The sequence below is a fragment of the Temnothorax longispinosus genome, chromosome 8 (genome assembly GCF_030848805.1).
Source record: "Temnothorax longispinosus isolate EJ_2023e chromosome 8, Tlon_JGU_v1, whole genome shotgun sequence".
NCBI lineage: Eukaryota > Metazoa > Arthropoda > Insecta > Hymenoptera > Formicidae > Temnothorax > Temnothorax longispinosus.
The window spans coordinates 2,658,367-2,676,589 of NC_092365.1; the positions used below are offsets into that span (position 1 = coordinate 2,658,367).

General features: G+C 43.6%; 2 protein-coding genes across 2 annotated transcripts in view; both read left to right on the forward strand.

Moving 5' to 3' along the window:
* Positions 1 to 237: 237 nt before the first annotated feature.
* Miox (Myo-inositol oxygenase) lies at positions 238 to 4,836 on the forward strand. The gene is made up of 6 exons (XM_071785387.1): positions 238 to 396; positions 2,032 to 2,218; positions 2,446 to 2,654; positions 3,548 to 3,684; positions 3,986 to 4,216; positions 4,428 to 4,836. The coding sequence occupies exons 1-6, from the start codon at positions 379 to 381 to the stop codon at positions 4,534 to 4,536; spliced, it is 891 nt and encodes a 296-aa protein (XP_071641488.1). The 5' UTR covers positions 238 to 378; the 3' UTR covers positions 4,537 to 4,836.
* A 10,592-nt stretch (positions 4,837 to 15,428) lies between these two features.
* Mav (TGF-beta domain-containing family member maverick) overlaps positions 15,429 to 18,223 on the forward strand; it is a 31,492-nt gene continuing 28,697 nt past the window's right edge. Inside the window, exon 1 of the mRNA XM_071785536.1 lies at positions 15,429 to 17,884. Coding sequence (XP_071641637.1) covers positions 16,598 to 17,884 — 1,287 coding nt within the window. The 5' untranslated portion in view covers positions 15,429 to 16,597. The remainder of the gene's footprint in view (positions 17,885 to 18,223) is intronic.

The following is an 18,223-nucleotide window of genomic DNA, read 5'->3' on the forward strand; positions in this document are numbered from 1 at the left end:
GACATCAAACGCAGGTCGCGCCGAACCAATTTAAACGCGCAACGTTGTAAATTGCGGTATCGGATAAAAATTGATAGTAATCCATTCCGTTTGCGATACTCGTGTTTACAATAGTCCGGAATTGTGGAATAGGGAGAGGGGAGGGTGCGATAGGCAGCGGTGATGTGATTCGACACCATTGTGCTTGTGTGACCGTGGCACTACCCACTACCAGACAGATCACCACCAGTACCACCACTACCATCACCACCACCACCATCAGGCGATGCGGAGATCAAGGGTGAATTGTCTTCGACTTTATAAGTTAACACGGAGTCCTATGCAGGGTAAGACAGACGACAGTTGCATTTTCGCCAGTGAACGGTAAACAGCTACGGAATGTCCGCCACGACAGTTGTAAGTATATATCCCGACTTTGTTTCTGAGAAAATTTCGGAAAACTCAAGATTTAATAATATAACGCGAGTAAAATTACTTTGCGAAAGATCTTAGCAATTATTTCATAAGTTTTATTCTTCGTTACATTTGCTTATACACAGTCGACTAAATTATTATCTTATTTCTAAACATTTATAAATTCAACAATTTTATTGTGTCGCTCTGTATTGCTTTTTCATGTAAATTCAAATTAAAAAATTGTCGTGCAGACGCGAAATTTCTTCTCTTTCAGACAGGATATGTTTAAAAAGAGAGACCGATAATGCACTATTGCACAATACATATTGTTAATCACAATTTGATCGCGTCACAAATCTCATGTAAAATTTCCACAAATATGTAGTCCGTTGTATATGTAGATAGATAAGCATTGACGCACAGTGAAGACAGATATTTTCATATCAATGGATTCTTTTTCACAATCTCTCACGGTACACTTCGTAATCATAAAAAAAAAAAAACATTATGAATTTGGATATCCTACGAATACTGAGTGTTGTTGAAACAGATCGTTATATTATATATATATATATATATATATATATATATATATATATATATATATATATATATATATATATATATATTATATAGAATGCGCTCCTAAAAGTTTATATATATATATATATATATATATAAACTTTTAGGAGCGCATTCTACATTTTTAGGGATAAAAAAGGTCGTATAAATTTAGATCTGAAAAATCTTTCTTTTCAAGTAATTTATTTTTGTACAGAGTAAAACGATACAAAGAAAACGAAGTATTTCAATTAATCTCAGAAAAGTGCCGATTTCTTGTCCCGCCTCATATATTTGTGCAGTAAAAAGCATCGAATGTTGCAACGTAATTTTTAAAATTCTTTTAATTTTTACAATTTTTATAATTTTTATTACACACACAGATACGTATAATAAATGAGAACCATTACATGATCATAAGGCAAAAAATATATTGCGAAGGATATTCAATGAAGGATGTACTATTTATTTCATTCTTTACTTGAAGGTATATAGAAACTTTTACATAACGTTTTTGTAACTATTGATCTAACTGGGTCATTAATCTAACATCTAACTAAATCCATAGATTTCTTCATGCGAATAGGAAAAGCACTTCATTAACATGAATTTTTATCAATGTTCGTTCCGTTTCATTCGTAAGTATAATAAAGTATATTCAATAGCGCAAAACTAGGTGACTTATTATCTATATTATATTTTTTTGTAACACATTTTTTCGACTCTATATATTTTTACATACAATTACATCTGTTTATTAATATGGCAACGGAAGGTATAACTTAAAAATCAAAAGCAGGAATACTTAAAAATCTAATTTTTCAAATATAACTGTAAAATATGGAGTATACAATTTTATAAATATATAATTGTAAAGTAGATCATATATACATATGAAATAATAAGACGTACGTCTTGAGAATTTCTTCGTGTTGCAATTTCAATAAAAAAAGAGTCACACAAAATACGTGATAATTTTTTAAACGCAATAATTCTTTAAACGATAATTTTTTAATAGGAAGTAATCGAAAGCAAGATTTCTTTATGGATTGTTGAACATTTAATTTCTTACAGCAACAAAGCCGTGGCCATGTTACGCTGCTGGACCCATCGGAGCAGCTTCGACCTGAGCCAATATACGCCGGGAAGCTGAAAAGTCAATTCCGCAATTTCGATGAAGATTCCGACGATCCCATCAAAGAACGTATCCGCAAAACCTACTTAAATATGCACACCAATCAAACCGTTGACTTCGTCAAATGTTAGTCGAAACAAAAAACTATATATAATTATATTTGGCGATAAATAGATAGAACTAGTTAGAATAGTTAAAAAGATAATTTACATCAACAAGTGAAAGTTCATCTCCACATAATTTAAACAATTGACAATGAATTTGTATAATCTCATTTATTTGCATTGCTCCGGATATAATTAGAAAGATAAGAATAAGGTAAGAGAGTGAAGGAATCACTTTTCTTCCGACAGCTCGCATGAAATATTGGCTTCGGTTTGATAAAGTCAAAATGACGGCGAAAGAAGCCCTGATCAAACTGAACGATCTCGTGGACGAGAGTGATCCGGACACGAACTTGCCTAATATCATTCACGCGTTCCAAACTGCGGAATCCATCAGAGAGGAACATCCGGACCTAGACTGGTTCCATCTTACCGGCTTAATTCACGATCTCGGCAAGGTGAGACGAAATATAAAGCTCCAAGAGAATACATCTAATAGATATAAATATAGATATAAATATAAAACTGTGAGAATACACGGAGAATACATACGATAAATGATTTATTTTAGTAACTTATTCGGGTACGCTTCAAAAAAGCAGGAGGTCCAAAAAAATTTTGTCTTTTGAAATAATGTAAAGTAAAAAATTCTATTCTTTCTAAATAATTTGTGAATTGAATACTATAATATTTTTATCCTCTTGAAAACAATCCATTGTTTTCCTAATTTCTAAGACTCTCGTTTTCTCGTTTTCTCTTGTATTACCCTCCCAACTCTTTGAGCACAATATGCTTCAGACAGCTGAATGCTATTTTCAACAATATTAATGTTATTCTTGAATATCAGTGCGGATTAGTAGCATGCACGACAGAACTTCAACCTATGTTTGACTCTGTATTTAAGAGAGTTAGTTTTCTAAATCCCTGACCTAGGGGATCTAGCTCGCTATTGTTCTTGACTTTAAAACAGCATTCCACACGGTCAATCACGGTCAATCTTTTCCTAGCCAAACCGTGGTATGTTCCGCTGAGCTTTCCCTACCTGCCTCCTTTATTACATTTTTTCTCTTAAAAATCCCAACGAATTTTATACAATATTTTTTGCATTATTTCCTTTTTTTGTAATACTCATCTAGTGTACACATCTTAAAATTCTACGATTCTATTTTCGGTTTATTATTGTTTAACGTCTTTGTAGCAGACTCGGTTACTGTTTCGCAGTATATATATTTCCAAACTCGTTCTTTCATTTCTTTTTACGATTTTATGGCTACCCCATTTGTTAGGTTCAGATGTACGTTAACAACAAATATATTATTATAATCAAGTAACAAATAATTGTACATTGCAGGTGATGGCATTTTACGGAGAACCCCAGTGGGCGGTGGTGGGTGACACATTCCCCGTCGGTTGTGCCTGGGGCGATTCCATCGTTCACAGAGCGACGAGCTTTGACAATAATCCCGATGGCAAAGACCCTCGTTACAAGTACGTCCCAGTTTTCTTAGTTTTTCCCCTTGATAACGGAAATTTCTGTTATTAAAAGATATAATAAAAAGATCTAATATAAAAAAGGTATTATTTTTTCAAAGTTTGTGACTTGTGATGTGTATTTATGTGAGTAAGGAAAATACATTTATATTTTAAGAAAAATTTGAACGCAGAGCTGATCGTAGAATTTATAGTCTTTTAGAGCGGCGAAGAGAGTGCGGAGATAATCTGAATGTGTCATAACTAAACAATTGTACTTAGATTATTGCACCTACATAGGAGGATATTTTTGTTGCAGTACAAAATACGGCATGTACAAACCTCAGTGCGGAATAACCAATCTGATGATGTCATGGGGCCATGACGAATACATGTACCGTTTACTCATACACAACAAGAGCAAATTGCCGAAGGAGGCTCTGGCTATGATTCGTTACCATTCCTTTTACCCCTGGCACGCTAGCGGCGACTACATGCACTTTTGCACCCAGGAAGATATAGACATGTTGAAATGGATCAGAGAATTTAAGTAAGTTAAATATAAATAATTTAGATTGCAATAGAATATGAGAGAGAGAGATAAAAAATTGCTAGCTCCACATTAAACTCGTTATATATTAAATTATCACAAATTATATAACAATTATCTAATTTATAATCAAATTTGAATATAAATTGTATTATATTGTAAAGCTTAAAAAGCTACATCGATGATTAATTCGATGCAAAAATTTTTACAGCAAATTCGATCTTTATACTAAGAGCGGCGCCGTTCCGGACGTCGAGAAACTGTGGCCCTACTACGAGAAATTGATCGAAAAATACATCCCCGGCGTATTGGAGTGGTGATCCTCGTTTCTATTACGCGTATTCGTAATTTATATGATATTTTAAATGACGATTGTTATATGTAAACAATATGCGAGCTATTTTACCGCTGGACACGTAACAATTTTATAATTTTAATGGGATTTTAATATACTAATATTATCTCAGTAAAGTATGTAATATATACTACATACTGCGTGAGAAAGGAACAACTAAAAATATAATCTAAGCAATGTTAAATATAAGTAAATAAGTAAAATATTACATATATAAGCGATTATAAGCGATTATGAACAAAATAAAATTCAATGATTGTGCCTATCCGGGACCTGCCGAATCTTTTGATCAATATAATTCGCGAGAGACTTTAAAAGAGAATCCGACATATCCTTCACGAGCTATATTACGCTGGTTGTCCAGCTGGTTGGCCCGTAATAGCCGACCAACGCATTGTTCCGCGATTCCCGCGTGCGGTTCGCGGAGCGGCCGTGCTCACGCGGGTTCCGAAAATTCGCACGCGCGGCTTTTCAAGCGCATGAAATTGATTAGGCTTACGCGCTGCCCGGCGCGATGATAAAGTTCACGATTGTCCCGATTAGATGAGTAATCCGTCCGTTAAACGGACGCGCGCGAAGGGGAGCTTGACTCACACGGGCCGGCCGATACTTCGAACGAAGAATTCGTCCTCCAGGAACTGATTCGCTCATTTTCATCGTTCGTAAGGCACGTAAGGTCACGCGCTGAGAATCATAATCCTCCGTGGTAATGCAAGATTATCCCAAGAATGCTTAATTCCACCTAAGCATAAAAATTATTTTGTTATAATTCATGTATTAGAAAAAATAATAATTATTAATGTGTCAATAATGATCATAGGCAGGCCATTTGTTACAGAAAAAGCAAGAGCGTTTAGCGAGAGCAGGGTGATACATTCTGTTAAGAAATCAAAATGTGTTTTATAAGTTTCAAAATAATTTTTATAAATGTATTTTATCGGTTTATCTCGTCCGCGATACACATAATATACATATGTACCGCGTAATAATGTAAATGGATAAGGAAAAAAATAAAAAATAATAAGGAAAGAATATAAATGTAATAAGGAAAAAATATAAATGTATAATAAGGAAAAAATAAAAATGTAATAAGGAAATTATATATATATATATATATATATATATATATATATATATATGAACTTTTTTTATTATATTTGAAAGCATAATCCAGAGCACGGTTAGCGAAGTCACGCTCGAAGGTGATATAGTTAGCGACACACGAGCGGGTTTTCCCGGGTGCTGTCACGCTTATCACATATTACGAATACGATAGAAGCTGAACTTTCGGCACACGCGGCCGTCCGCTGGACGCGTGCAGAGAGGCGCCTAGGAAGTTTTCAATAAACCGGACAATCTACTGTGCTCCACGGCCCCGACAGCTTGGCAGCGTCCCGCATCGTCGCATAATATATGGAGCGCAGCCTCTTTATCGTGACTACGCGAGTCACGTACACAGCAACGTCTCGTCTTGCAGTTATATTTTCGCGGTATCTCTCTGCCTTCTCGCGTTATGCGTCCAGCAGTTTTCAGATTGTACCCGCGCGATACTCTTACACAAGTGTAAAACGCGCGAGAGCGCGGAGAAACCAGGACAATAATGTAGAGAGAGAGCTTGTTTAGATAATGTTTCGGAGATAATTGAAGCTGAATTTTCACGCGTGACCCAAGGAAACTGCGAGACCTCGACATATTTTTTAAGGAGAAGCGTCAAGCGATGAAAAATAATTTCGCTTCAATTTAATATCCGATCTCAATCTGCTTTTTAGATTGTTGCGATTTATTGGACAATTATTATCTGATGAAGGAGAAGAGGCCTCGTTAAGGGCGCCACTGTGGTCGCTAAGCAATCCTTGTAAACGTCTTTAAATCATTTCTGATCGTTACATCCTTTCGAATTTATGCGAGATGACCTTTACGGATGAATATTCATGTTTAAAAAAGTAGTTAATGCTCGATAACCTTTCGGTAAAATTACGAGGAATTAATCCGGCGGCTTTCTCTCTCTCTCTCTCTCTCTCTCTCTCTTTCTCTCCTCTATCTCATACCTGAGCGCGGTAGGCTTGTTAACGAGCGGATTGATCGATTGTTTTGCAGGGGGGAAGGGTAATTGTCGGTTGTGTTTAACAAGCGAATGTGCACACAAGGCGCACGTAAAGCAGACGCAAAACATACATTCTAATCTCATTGTTTCGCAATCACGGCGGTCGCCGATCTCGAGCGACCGCGCGCGTTCGCCGCACGCACGCACGCACAACGCGTTGAACTTTATTTATCCCGATTATCACGTCCGCGCGCCTCCTGCTCTCTCAGGTCCCCGAATTAGTCCCTAATTAATCCACGCCAGAGGAAATTGATCGCGACAAATTCCCGTCTGTGGGCGATAGATAAATATTCATGAGAGCCGGCGCGCGAGCGCGCGATCCACGACTTTCCGTTCGAGGGACTCGTTCTAAATTAAAAAGCTTATTTTTCTTGATCTAATGGGATTCCCTCGCGTAATGGGAAACGAGAGGCCGCGCGAAGGAAGTTTCGCCTCTCATGTTTCTCTCGACGCGTAATATCACGAGGTCGAGTCAAACCCGAGTACCTCGCGGTTGCGTTCTTTTGCGATCCCCGGCCGCCATCGGGAATCTCTCTCTGAAAGGCCGTTATTGTTTAATTAACGACCATACGCGCCTCTTTAACGAGGTGGAATTATTCCGGTGTATCGCCCGCCGAGCCGCAGCTTATTAACGAATCGACCGATCTCGCGCGCGGGGGCCCCGCCTCGAGGATAATTGTCGGCTTTCTGCATCGCGCGACGTTTGAGGCTCTCGCGAGAGATCGCGAAGGGAGAAGGGCGGCGAATTGTGTGGCGTCTCCCTTCACCGATCTGGGACGCGGACGCGATGTAATAAAAGGCCGACAGGTCGGCACAGTCATATAGTTTGCTCAACCTGAAACGGGGTTACATCGATCTTCCGATGCGTGGGGGCGTGTAACCGTGAAATCGCGGACACATTCGATCATACGTGTATACGTGTGTGAATATACGTTCACGTATAGAAGGAAAGTGTGTTATAGATATAAGGGGAAAATACGTTTCCACGTAAATGGAAGAGGCGCGACTCATTTCATTAATTTCCGCGTTAAACTTATTATATTATATGTGAACATGTAATGGAAGTTAGAATATATGGTTTTACCTGGAACTATTAACGCGCTCGCGACGAGATGATCTCTCCGTTTTGCAATAATAAAATTAGATCGCTATTCAAATTAACTCTTACTTCTACGATTTTACAGATATCAGGAGAAATTCACAGAAATTTTATTAAAAAATTACTAAAGAAAGCTAATTAAATTCTGGGAAGAAGCTAATCGAGAAACGGATCAATTTATAAAGCCTGCAAAAAGTAGGTAGGATATAGCGAATAAATCAAACGAGGTAGGAACAACGGCACGGAATTGAAAGATCCGATTTCATTTTCTTGGCGTCACTAAATTTTTTGACAACTCCTATGCGGAAATCAGTTTCTCGGTTACGAAAAAACGTTGCAATAGCATCCCGATAATAATTTTTTACGGCGGCTTCTCACATGAAGACTTCGAGGCCGGCCGAGATCGTGTTCGTTACTTCGTCGGGAAGGGGCTTCTTTATTTTTAGTGATCCACCGACATTCGCCATGCCTCTTGTCACCATGAAATTCCGATACTCGCATCTCTCGCCCAGCAGTCCCGCCGACTTCCGGTTGCGCTTCCGCGTGGCTTCCCTCTACGGCGTTGCTCTTCCTTCCGCTGGGACCGATTACCACGCGATTTCCTCGTCGGGATTCCTTGGTCCCGTTTAGTCCCCGAGCGATCTCCGCCGTTTTGAGAACGCATTCTCACAGAAACAACATTTTCACCGCAATGTTGTTAGAATTAATATGAAATAAGTAACTAAACTTTATTAATAATAGATAAAGATAATTACATTAACGTGCTATAATTAGCAATTTTTAATTAACGCATGATTATATTAATATATTAATGCATATTTGTTAGTAATATGACATTAATAAATATATTAATAGATTATTCAGATAAATATTGGCAGTATCATTTCGAAAATGCTTGGTTTTCGTCGGAGCATTATACACTCTGCGTTATGAAAGACCGTACCAACAAATTCGTTTTATTATTTTATCGACTGCGTTGAACCTCGACTGATGTAATATTGTGCTGAAGAAGACTCAAAAAAAGGTCGAAATATCAATTTTATGTATTGACTGAGAATATAAATTACTACGCACTAATTACCGCGTCTTGCCTCTTTTTATTTATCTGATTTATTCAGGAGAACCTTATTATACATTTTAATTTAATAGATTAAGATTTATTAATAATTAAATTATTATTAATAACTTACTTAATTTTGAAAGAAACTTTACAAATACAATATCCGTGATCATCAATTGAATAATCTTTAATTCTACATATTTAATCTTTAACGTATATATAAAACATTCATAGATGCTGCCGGATAGATTTCTACTCATGAAAAATGTTATACTAATGATTATATTGTTATTAATATATTAAGAGCTTCGTCATATCTAATAATCATAATGTTAGAACTATGACATAATGTTAGCTCTAGACTTTCATATCTCTTTCGCTAGAGCCCACCTCCGCGTTCGGGGTTGATCGAACGGCGAAAGAGAGATAGGAATCCATGACGAAGCGTAGGTGGCAGCCGATGGATCGTTCCCGGGGCACTCCTATGGACGCAGGTGACTTACCTGGAAGTCCAATTAGAGGCGATTCCGTGATGGGGAATGAGCCGAGCGGCGTTCCGAGTGCGCATAAACGCGGACGCGCGCGATCGCGATCGCGAGAACGAGAGAGGAGCCCACCCACCCACCTACCTACCTACCTATCTCCCCCCGCTGGGCAAACGCCGGAGCTGCGTGTCGGCGAAATTGGCTTAGTCAGCGGCCACATTACGGGGCATTACGGGACATTAACGGGACGTTATTGTACGACAGCATCAGAGCTCACTTCGCCATCCGCGATGTTACATATCGAGGGCCCCGTGTCCGTGTCCGTGTGTGTGTTCGCTTGCGCGCGCTCGCGGACGCATGCACCCCGTATACCGGGCCGAAGAAAGAAAAGGAGCGGGGGGAGAGGGAGACGTAACTGTAGGTCACGTAGCTCGTGAATCATGCAACCTTACCTTTACCTCGTAAGCGATCGCGACTTCTGAGAAACCGTCGGACGCGCGCGGGTATACGTGCACACGGACGCCCACGCGACCCCACGTAACCGAGACCCACACACGGCGCCCGATTCTCCGATACCACCTCTTCCATACGTGCACTCTCCCTCTCTATCTCTCTATCTCTCTATCTGTCTCTTTTCTCCGTCGCCGTGTCCGCGACCTCCGGACAGCCAACCCTCGCCGAAGGTCGCCAAGGCCTCAAGCGCAACGAGGTGCAGCGTGACGGATGCTGCTCTGCTCGGGCAGCATGGGGAGAACACCGGCTCTCGTAGGAACTGGGATTCGCGGTAATCGGTAGAACGCAGTTCCCGGAACGGAGATTCGCCAGGACCTTAACTTCGCCGCGGAGAAAGTCGTGGGTTTTTAGAACGGAATTCACAGAACTGTAAAAGCGAGAGATAGATGTCACACCTTGAAAGTTAAATAATGTATAGTTTGAAACTTGAATTAAATATTGAGGAGGAAAATTGAATTATCGGGATTAATATTGGAAAGAAGAATCGCAATGGAATTTTATCTTTCACATAAAATTGAGCCGGAATTAATGTCAACTTGTATAAAAAATAATTACAGGAAAATTATATGTTTTACGTTTTAAAATTGCCTGACAAAAAGTTTGATACGTACAAAATCGATGTACGTGTTTACTTGAGTGATTTAACAGGAGAGAGATATAATACTGTTTTGTTAGAAACGCGCGAAGCGTCTTTATGAAGAGAATATGACGTACAACGTAAGCGCGAAACTTTGGGAAATGTAAATTTGTAAAGGTGTTTTGTAAATCTACGAATAACATCTGCGATACTAATCTGCGGATAATTTACGGCAATTTGCCACCACTTTCTACTTAACGGTACCGCGACTTAATAATCCGAGAACGTTTCGCAGATAAAGCATTTTTCCTGATCTGTCTTTGTTCCAAAGAATTCGAGATAATCGTCCCTGGTCCCTTTCGCACGCCGTTAACGTGAAATATAATGCGACGATGAGAAGATAACACGACAGGTGAAGTTCGTAACCCGCGGTGTCGAAAAAGCGGAGATCGAGACTAAGATATCTGCGATATGCCACTTCGACATTTGCGCCCGAAGATGTGGAGTGAATTTTAACGATTTTTCGCCAGTACACTCACCACTTATAATTATAACTAAAATTAATTAATATCTATCTCTTCTGCAAAGAAATGGAGCATTCTTCGCGGAAGGTATATTTTTAAAAAACATCTAAATGTATTATAATGTGATGTAATATATGTATAATATACTACACATATATATATATAGCAGTACATTGTAGTATCGTAAACTATTATTAATTGTATCGTGTCCACCGCGTTAGTTTCCGCTGACGTTTCTGGCGAAATTTATGTGGGCGGGCAACGCGTCCGAGGGGATCGTGTGTTTTAATTTAGGAGAGAGTTAAGAGGACACGCGGAGGAATATCCTGGGGAGACGCGGAAATACGCGGGGGTAGTGAGGTATGACAGTAACAGTGCCGCAACATCGGAGCGGCCGTTCTTTGTCCACCTACCTGAGTGCGATTACTCTTCGCGCTCATTATCCGCCCGTTCCGCGAATCCGCAGGTTTCCCCGTAAAATGCGTCATAGGATATCGCCGCGAATTACCGTCGGGCAGAAAATGTAACGACCCGTATTTCTCCTCCCTTTTTTTTTTTGCCCTCCTCTCTGCTTTTTATTAATTTGACGGTTCCGGCATAAAGCAGCTCCCGGAGAATATTTTCCCACGAGCCGATGGTTTTATCTCCGTCGCAAAACACGCGGCGATAAGTTTCCTGTTTTCCTGCTTAGTTTCCTCCACCCCCCCTTCCCTCCTCCTCCCCCCCACGCGAGATAATATTTTGCATTATCGGATGCAGAAGCAAAACATCGTTCTCTCGCGTGACTCTCAAGAATAGACGTTTGGATCAAGAATAGAAAGTTGCGCTGTTAATATTCATTAATATTACATTACACTCGAATTTTTCAGAAACAAGAAAAAAATGTAATTACGTATAATACCTGCAACGATTTTTATATTTTCCTATTTCAAGTTATACTATATTTAAATATATTTTACCGTGTTTATTTATAATTTAATTAATTAAGTATACATCTCTTTGTCGCCTTTCGATACAAATAATGTCACTGCTACCACACCACGTGTAATCGCGGGCATGTGTCATTGTCGCGGTCGAGATTCGGGTTCCATCAGCTAATGCTTCCTCGGAAAGCGTCAGCGCCTTTCGGGTATCACCGGGTCCCCATTCATCATTCTAACGTTCGCGTTACCGCATTACGGCTCACGGATAACAGCGGCGTCATGTCAGAGACGTGTCAATCCGCCGCTGCGCCTACTTCCGAGAAGCCGCCCGGTGTCCCTGCCTGACGAGGACGACGACGACGACGACGACGTGCATACCCGGTGCACCGGGTGTAAGTACTCACCCGACGAGGTCGGCGTGAGTTATGACATATTTGCGGTCGAGGATCTCCTACCTACCTAACTACCCTCCGTCGCGTAGGAGAGACCTTTCTCGCCGCAACGCTGACGAGGCGCGCACACTCTCGAGCGGAGACCCTACATACACGCGCACACGGACGCTCGTACGTAGTCGTGATCGTGCATTCCTGATGTCTTCCTTACGAGCGAAGCACCGGCCGGACCCGTCTCGCCGTTAAACCGCTCTCACACCTGCGATCGGCTCGTAGACGTCACGAACGTCTCAAGGTGCGTGAAGCAGCTTCTATTCAGCGTATTCGTGTGTAGATATTCGGGATACGTGTAAAAGAAATCCGTCTGATAGCGTCTGCGAATATTTTATATATATTAAAGATTAAATAAGAATTAAAGATATGTTGTATAAATTGATATTAAATCAATCAAAATAGAGTTTTAGATTGTTTAATTAATAGTATTGATTTATATTATATTTGCGAAGTTTCTTCTGAAATGGAAGCAAAGGTTTTTTGATTGACAAATATGAATATTTTGATAAGAAAAATTGGATTAATGATGCAAGTCAATTAAATCTTAATAAAGATCTAATATACATACAAATCCAAAAATCGTCAAAAATAGAATTCAATATATGCTCTTAATTGCGACTTTTTAAATAACATTCTTTCTAAAATGTTTACTTGGATCATCTCGAAAGATTTTATAAGCGTAAATTATTTATGTAAAGGGAAAAAACGGTCCACTGCAGCGCGATCGATCATCGCGTGAAACTGTGTGGAATCAGCTTTACGTTCCGCTGGAAGAAAGACACGTGCATCTCAGTCCGATATCCGTAACGGACAGTCCCTCGGAGAATTGTTATAAATATTATATCACATACGAGACAGAGAGAGAGAGAGGGTAATTAAGGTAAAACGAGCGAGTTCGGCGAAATCGTCGGCGACGGTGATTAAGTTTTTAGACTCGCTCGCGCGAGTACGAGATTTTATTGTCTACCTCTTCGGGGATTTCCACACGGAGATCGCGAGGAGTCCCCACGGCACTCCTCGGCGACGCATTATCCCTATTATCCGGAATCTCGCTAATGCACCGAGATTAACGTATTATCACGCGAAAATCGCACCGTTTCCGCGAAAAAGGGCGAGGGACTCGCACGTATCGCGCTCGCGCGACCGTAGCCCCGCGCATCGATCGGCGATTTCCGGGAGGTGACTTCATTCGGGGATTCCGTCGCGGTCACGCTTTCGTTTAGTTCGACCTGGTGTGCACCTGGCGGGGGGGACAGAGGGAGGGCAAGATAGAAGGCTATAGAGAATAGCCAACCCCCCGGTATCACCACCCCCCCTGCCGTCACACACGTGAGAGGAAACTTCGACCCCCGTTGGGAAGGACGCGCGTAAAGCCCGGATCGTCACGTTCTCGCACGCCGATCGATTCCGTCGGCTCTCTTTTTTTATGATTGATTTTCCCGCTGACTTTCTCGCTGATTAACAACCTGGACGGCACGATGCGTCCGCCGTACGGGCGAAAGCCCGCGAGACTCGACTTGGAATAAACCTGCCTTTCGATCGGGCATCTTTGTGGAAAGCTTCCACTGTAAAGAAATTCCAGACTTATTTATTGAACCTCTCGATTCGTCCAATGTGAGAATCGAGGCAAGATGCGTCCTCGCGGAAACTCGCTGCGGACTATATTCACGATTTTTGTATCGCGTTAAAAGTGCAGCTTTCTCAGCAAGGTCGTTAACGTTACGGGTCTTTTCAGAGGAGAGCGAAAGTTCGCGTTAACCCCTTCCGAGCGGAATCTCGTTTCGATCTACGTCTGTCACATCCCACGGAGAAATCGCCGATTCTGCGAAATCACCTCATCCGGCGCAAGATCTTGGATCTTATATAGTTAGAAACGCGAGAATCGAGATGTCGCGAGACGACGACATCCCGTCTCCCGTCGACGGAGCTCTGTATAGACTTTAATAGAAAAAAAAAAACGGCGTTGTCGCGGAAGATAAGTGCGGCAGAACCTGACGAAAGCCGGGGCTGCGACCTGGCGTTCGTTATCACCGGAAGAAAAGACTAAGTGGGACGTTAACGAGAAAATCGAAGGCGCGCGCGGGCGCGCGCGGGGTTACGCGATTGGAATAATCGCGGGTCGGAGGTCAACGCGGATGTATAATTCCTATCCCCCGCACACCTCCTTGTATACGCTCGGCCGGGGCGAGTCGCCCCGTCAGTTTTCCGCTTTGATTTCCACTTTCGGAACTCTCTCCCGTCTTCGCTCCTCCTGCCGATCGCGCCTCGTAATTAGACTTCAAATGGCGAACATATATTGAACAATTACGCGAAGAGAGAGAGGACGATGGCAGGGTTCGTTCGCCTTATTATACTTCGTCTCGCGTAATTGAAATTTAAACGCCGATGCACTTAAAAGCGTCGCGACGCGCCAGAAGGTACGTGTAGCTCTTAACAATCTCTGGCGAGCCCAAAGGAATCGAAATTTGATCAACGATCTGAACCTAAATTTGGCGCAGATCCTTTTTTTTTATCGTGGAAGCGGGACAGTTAGCGTCTCAACGGAGATAAAGAGGTGAAAGAAGGAATTCGGGGAACGGCGATAATCCGGCGAAGAAGAAAGGTATACATAGTCCAGGACAAAGAGGCCGTAGAAGATGAGACAACGCGACGACGGGAGAACAGGAGATTCGACAAGAAAGAAGAAAGAAACGGAGGAAAGCAGAAGAGTTCCCTCGCTCTCGAGTCGTTCTCTCGGATCTTGCTCGTCGGCTACCACGTTTGACCGCTGGGCAGTCGGTGCACGAAATTCCGAGAAGCGCCGGCCCTTTACCCGGCCCGCGCCGCGAGGAGACGAGTTTCTGCGATCGCGAGAGGGAACGAAAAAAAAGAAACGGAGGGACACTCGAGACGCGAATGGAGACGGACTCGCCACCGGATATCTCAAGATGGGATTCGACGACCGGAATCGAATCGTCAAATCTCACACATTCTTAACGGTCCTTCGTACTCGCTTTATACGAGAATCAAGTGTTGCTAGAATCGATTTAAGAAACGTACTTCTTGACAAGCTCCAATTTTATGCGCCGCCTAAAATTTTGCTAATAAAGGAGTAACTTTTTGTACACACATAAATTTACATGGAAATATTACATTTTATTTAAAATTCTGTATAAAATTATATGTAATTAACTATTTTAACGATAAGGGATAATCATCATCTTCTCCAAAGAGAATGTTACATGAATTCATACATATTTATATTATAAGTACGTTTTATCGAGTGCATTTATCTCTTCATAGTCGTTATCTTCGACGTGACATCCGGATGTCCTTTGAACGTCTCCCAGGAATCGCGGGATTGCGAATGATCGGAAAGATCGGGACGCCCTACGCGCGTCGGCTGTTCTATACTCTACGTGGAAAACGCGGCTCCTCTATTCACCCCATTCGACGACACCTTCGAATGCTCGGTTCGGCTCGGCTCGGCTTAAGCTCAGCTCGCTCGCTCCCCCGGGCGCTCTCGCTCGCTCTTCCTCGCGCGCGCATCGCGCGGCGCGCCGCGCGGCGGGAGCGGACTCGCTGGATATATACAAGCACACGCGATATCATAGCGGCGAGCAGTCGACACGCGGCACTCGTACGAAACGGGTCTCCTCGTGCTCTCCTTCCCTCCTCCTGCGGCCGAGGGAGAGAAAGGAAGAAGAGAGACATCAGTAGCCAGAGAGAGAGAGAGAGAGAGAGAAAGACTCGAAGAAGTGTTTTAGCTCGGCTTCGATCTCCCACGCGAAGTCTTCGGCGGCAAAAATCGGAAAATTGGAAAAACCCGCGCCCGCGATTAATTACACCACGGATTAATTGCTCCGTCCGATCAATCGATCTTGACAACGTCTTGCGCGATGACGTCGCCGTTCGTCAACGGGAAGAGGAAGCACGACGTGAAGTTTCCCCGCTGGACATCCGGCTCCGATCTTCGTCTCGCGGCGCGCTCCTGAGAGATCGATCGGGGGAGACCTTGCTCGATCGCGCGCCAACGAAACAAGATCCGGCGTTCTCTCTCTATTTCTCTCGCGGACGTGTCCGCGCCTGAGGACGACACGCGCGGAGAGAGATCGCCGTGAACGCGGAAAAGTAACTGGTATCAGCTGGAACCAACCGGATCCGGGAATATTGTTTGTCTCGTCGAAGAATTCGTCCGGGACGAATATTTCTCGCTCCACGAGTCATCCAGCGGAACCTTTAAAGCGGCACCTCGCGCATCCGGCGACGGTCGAGCAGCCGGCGTGAGACCGGCCACGAGATCGTGGTCCCTGGCTATGGGCAAGTTCCCAATAATTCCTCCAAGTGGTATCACTAACGCAAGGACGGACAGTCAGGAGGAGAACAGAGCGACGACGACGACGACGACGACGACAACGGCGGCGGCGGTAATCGGTGGTGCGGAGGCGCGATTCAGCGCTGCCGCCGATCGCGATCATCGATCTTTTATCGCGTCGACATGCGGGCGCGCGTCGAGGGAAGAGGAATACGCGCGGAGGCGCACGGGGATCGTTGACGCGACGCGGCACCCGATCGGCGACGCCCGTACCGATCTCGTCGTCGCGCGCCGGAGGCGTCGGGATCCCGCGATCGCGCGACCGCGCAGAAATACGTGGCACGCGGGTAGCAGGAGCGAGGCCGCGCGGGTGACGGTTCGCGACCCCAGCGGATCGCCCAGGACCGATATTATCGGCCACGATCGTTGCGCTCGCGACCCGACGCACCCGGCAGGACTTTGGAACGTCAGGATCGCCGGCGACGACGACCGCCGCACTTGTTGCGTCTCGATCGACGCGACCGCGTTTCCCGCGCGGCGCAGGCGAGCCCGCGAGCGGGTAACGCGCGCCGACCTCGTCGCCGGGCGCCCGTCGTTCGTCGAGCGACAGAATCGGCAACCCGATGTCGCCTCGTTGGATCGCGACGGGTCTCCGGTCGCGGAATCCGAACAGATATTCCGTAGCGCGGTGGATAGTATTACGACAGGACGGGATGACCGAGATCGATTTCTCGAGATTCCACTTATCGGCACCACGGACTTTTCCACGTGCAACGGACGTACCTCATCCAGCAACGTCACGAGTAACGTGAACGGCGGATCGTCGACAGTCGTCCGCGAGATCGGCGAACCGATCGACAGCGGAGTCAACGCGGAGAACCCTCGGACCGATCCTGCCGGGCTGATCGAGATTAGTATCGTCGAATCCTCGCGCGAGAAGCGGCCGTGCGTTCTCGTCAGGGAGACGGTATCCCGAGGAGGCACGTCGCGATTTCCCGCGAAAATCGATCCTGGCGGAGTGGCGTGGCGAACCAGGACCGGCACGCGCTGGAGATTGCCGAGTATCGGCCTCGTCCAGCGAGCTCTTCTGTTGGGAATACTCGCGACGAGCCTGCTCTGCGACGCGGTGCTGGCCGCGCCGCCGTCGTCGTCGGTCCTCGAGAGCGGCGTCGAAGAAGAGGAGCTGACGATGCCGGCGAGGAACGGCCTCGGTGACGACGAACTGGAGATCATCAGAAGGAGCATCGTACAAGGCCTCGGGCTCCAGAGGATACCTGATCCTTCGAAGGTAGGCCTTGTCGAGCAGCATCCGGTGCCGACTGCAAAGTTATCGTAACTGGCAGTCTCCGATATACAGAAAAAAAAGAAGTGTCAAATCAACACTTATATACACACTCGTATATACACAACAATCTATAATCTTGATGAATGAGATTATACCGCGTAAAATGAAGAAAACTTGCTTGAATAAAGTCATTTATATAGTTGAACCGAGAAGGAGAACTTGAAATGAAAAGTTGAAGTTCTTACAAGAAGATTATAGATTGTTGCGTATATATGTGAATATATAAGTTTTGATTGGACACTTGTTTTTTTTCTTCTGTGACAGAACGTGTTTTGAAGAGAA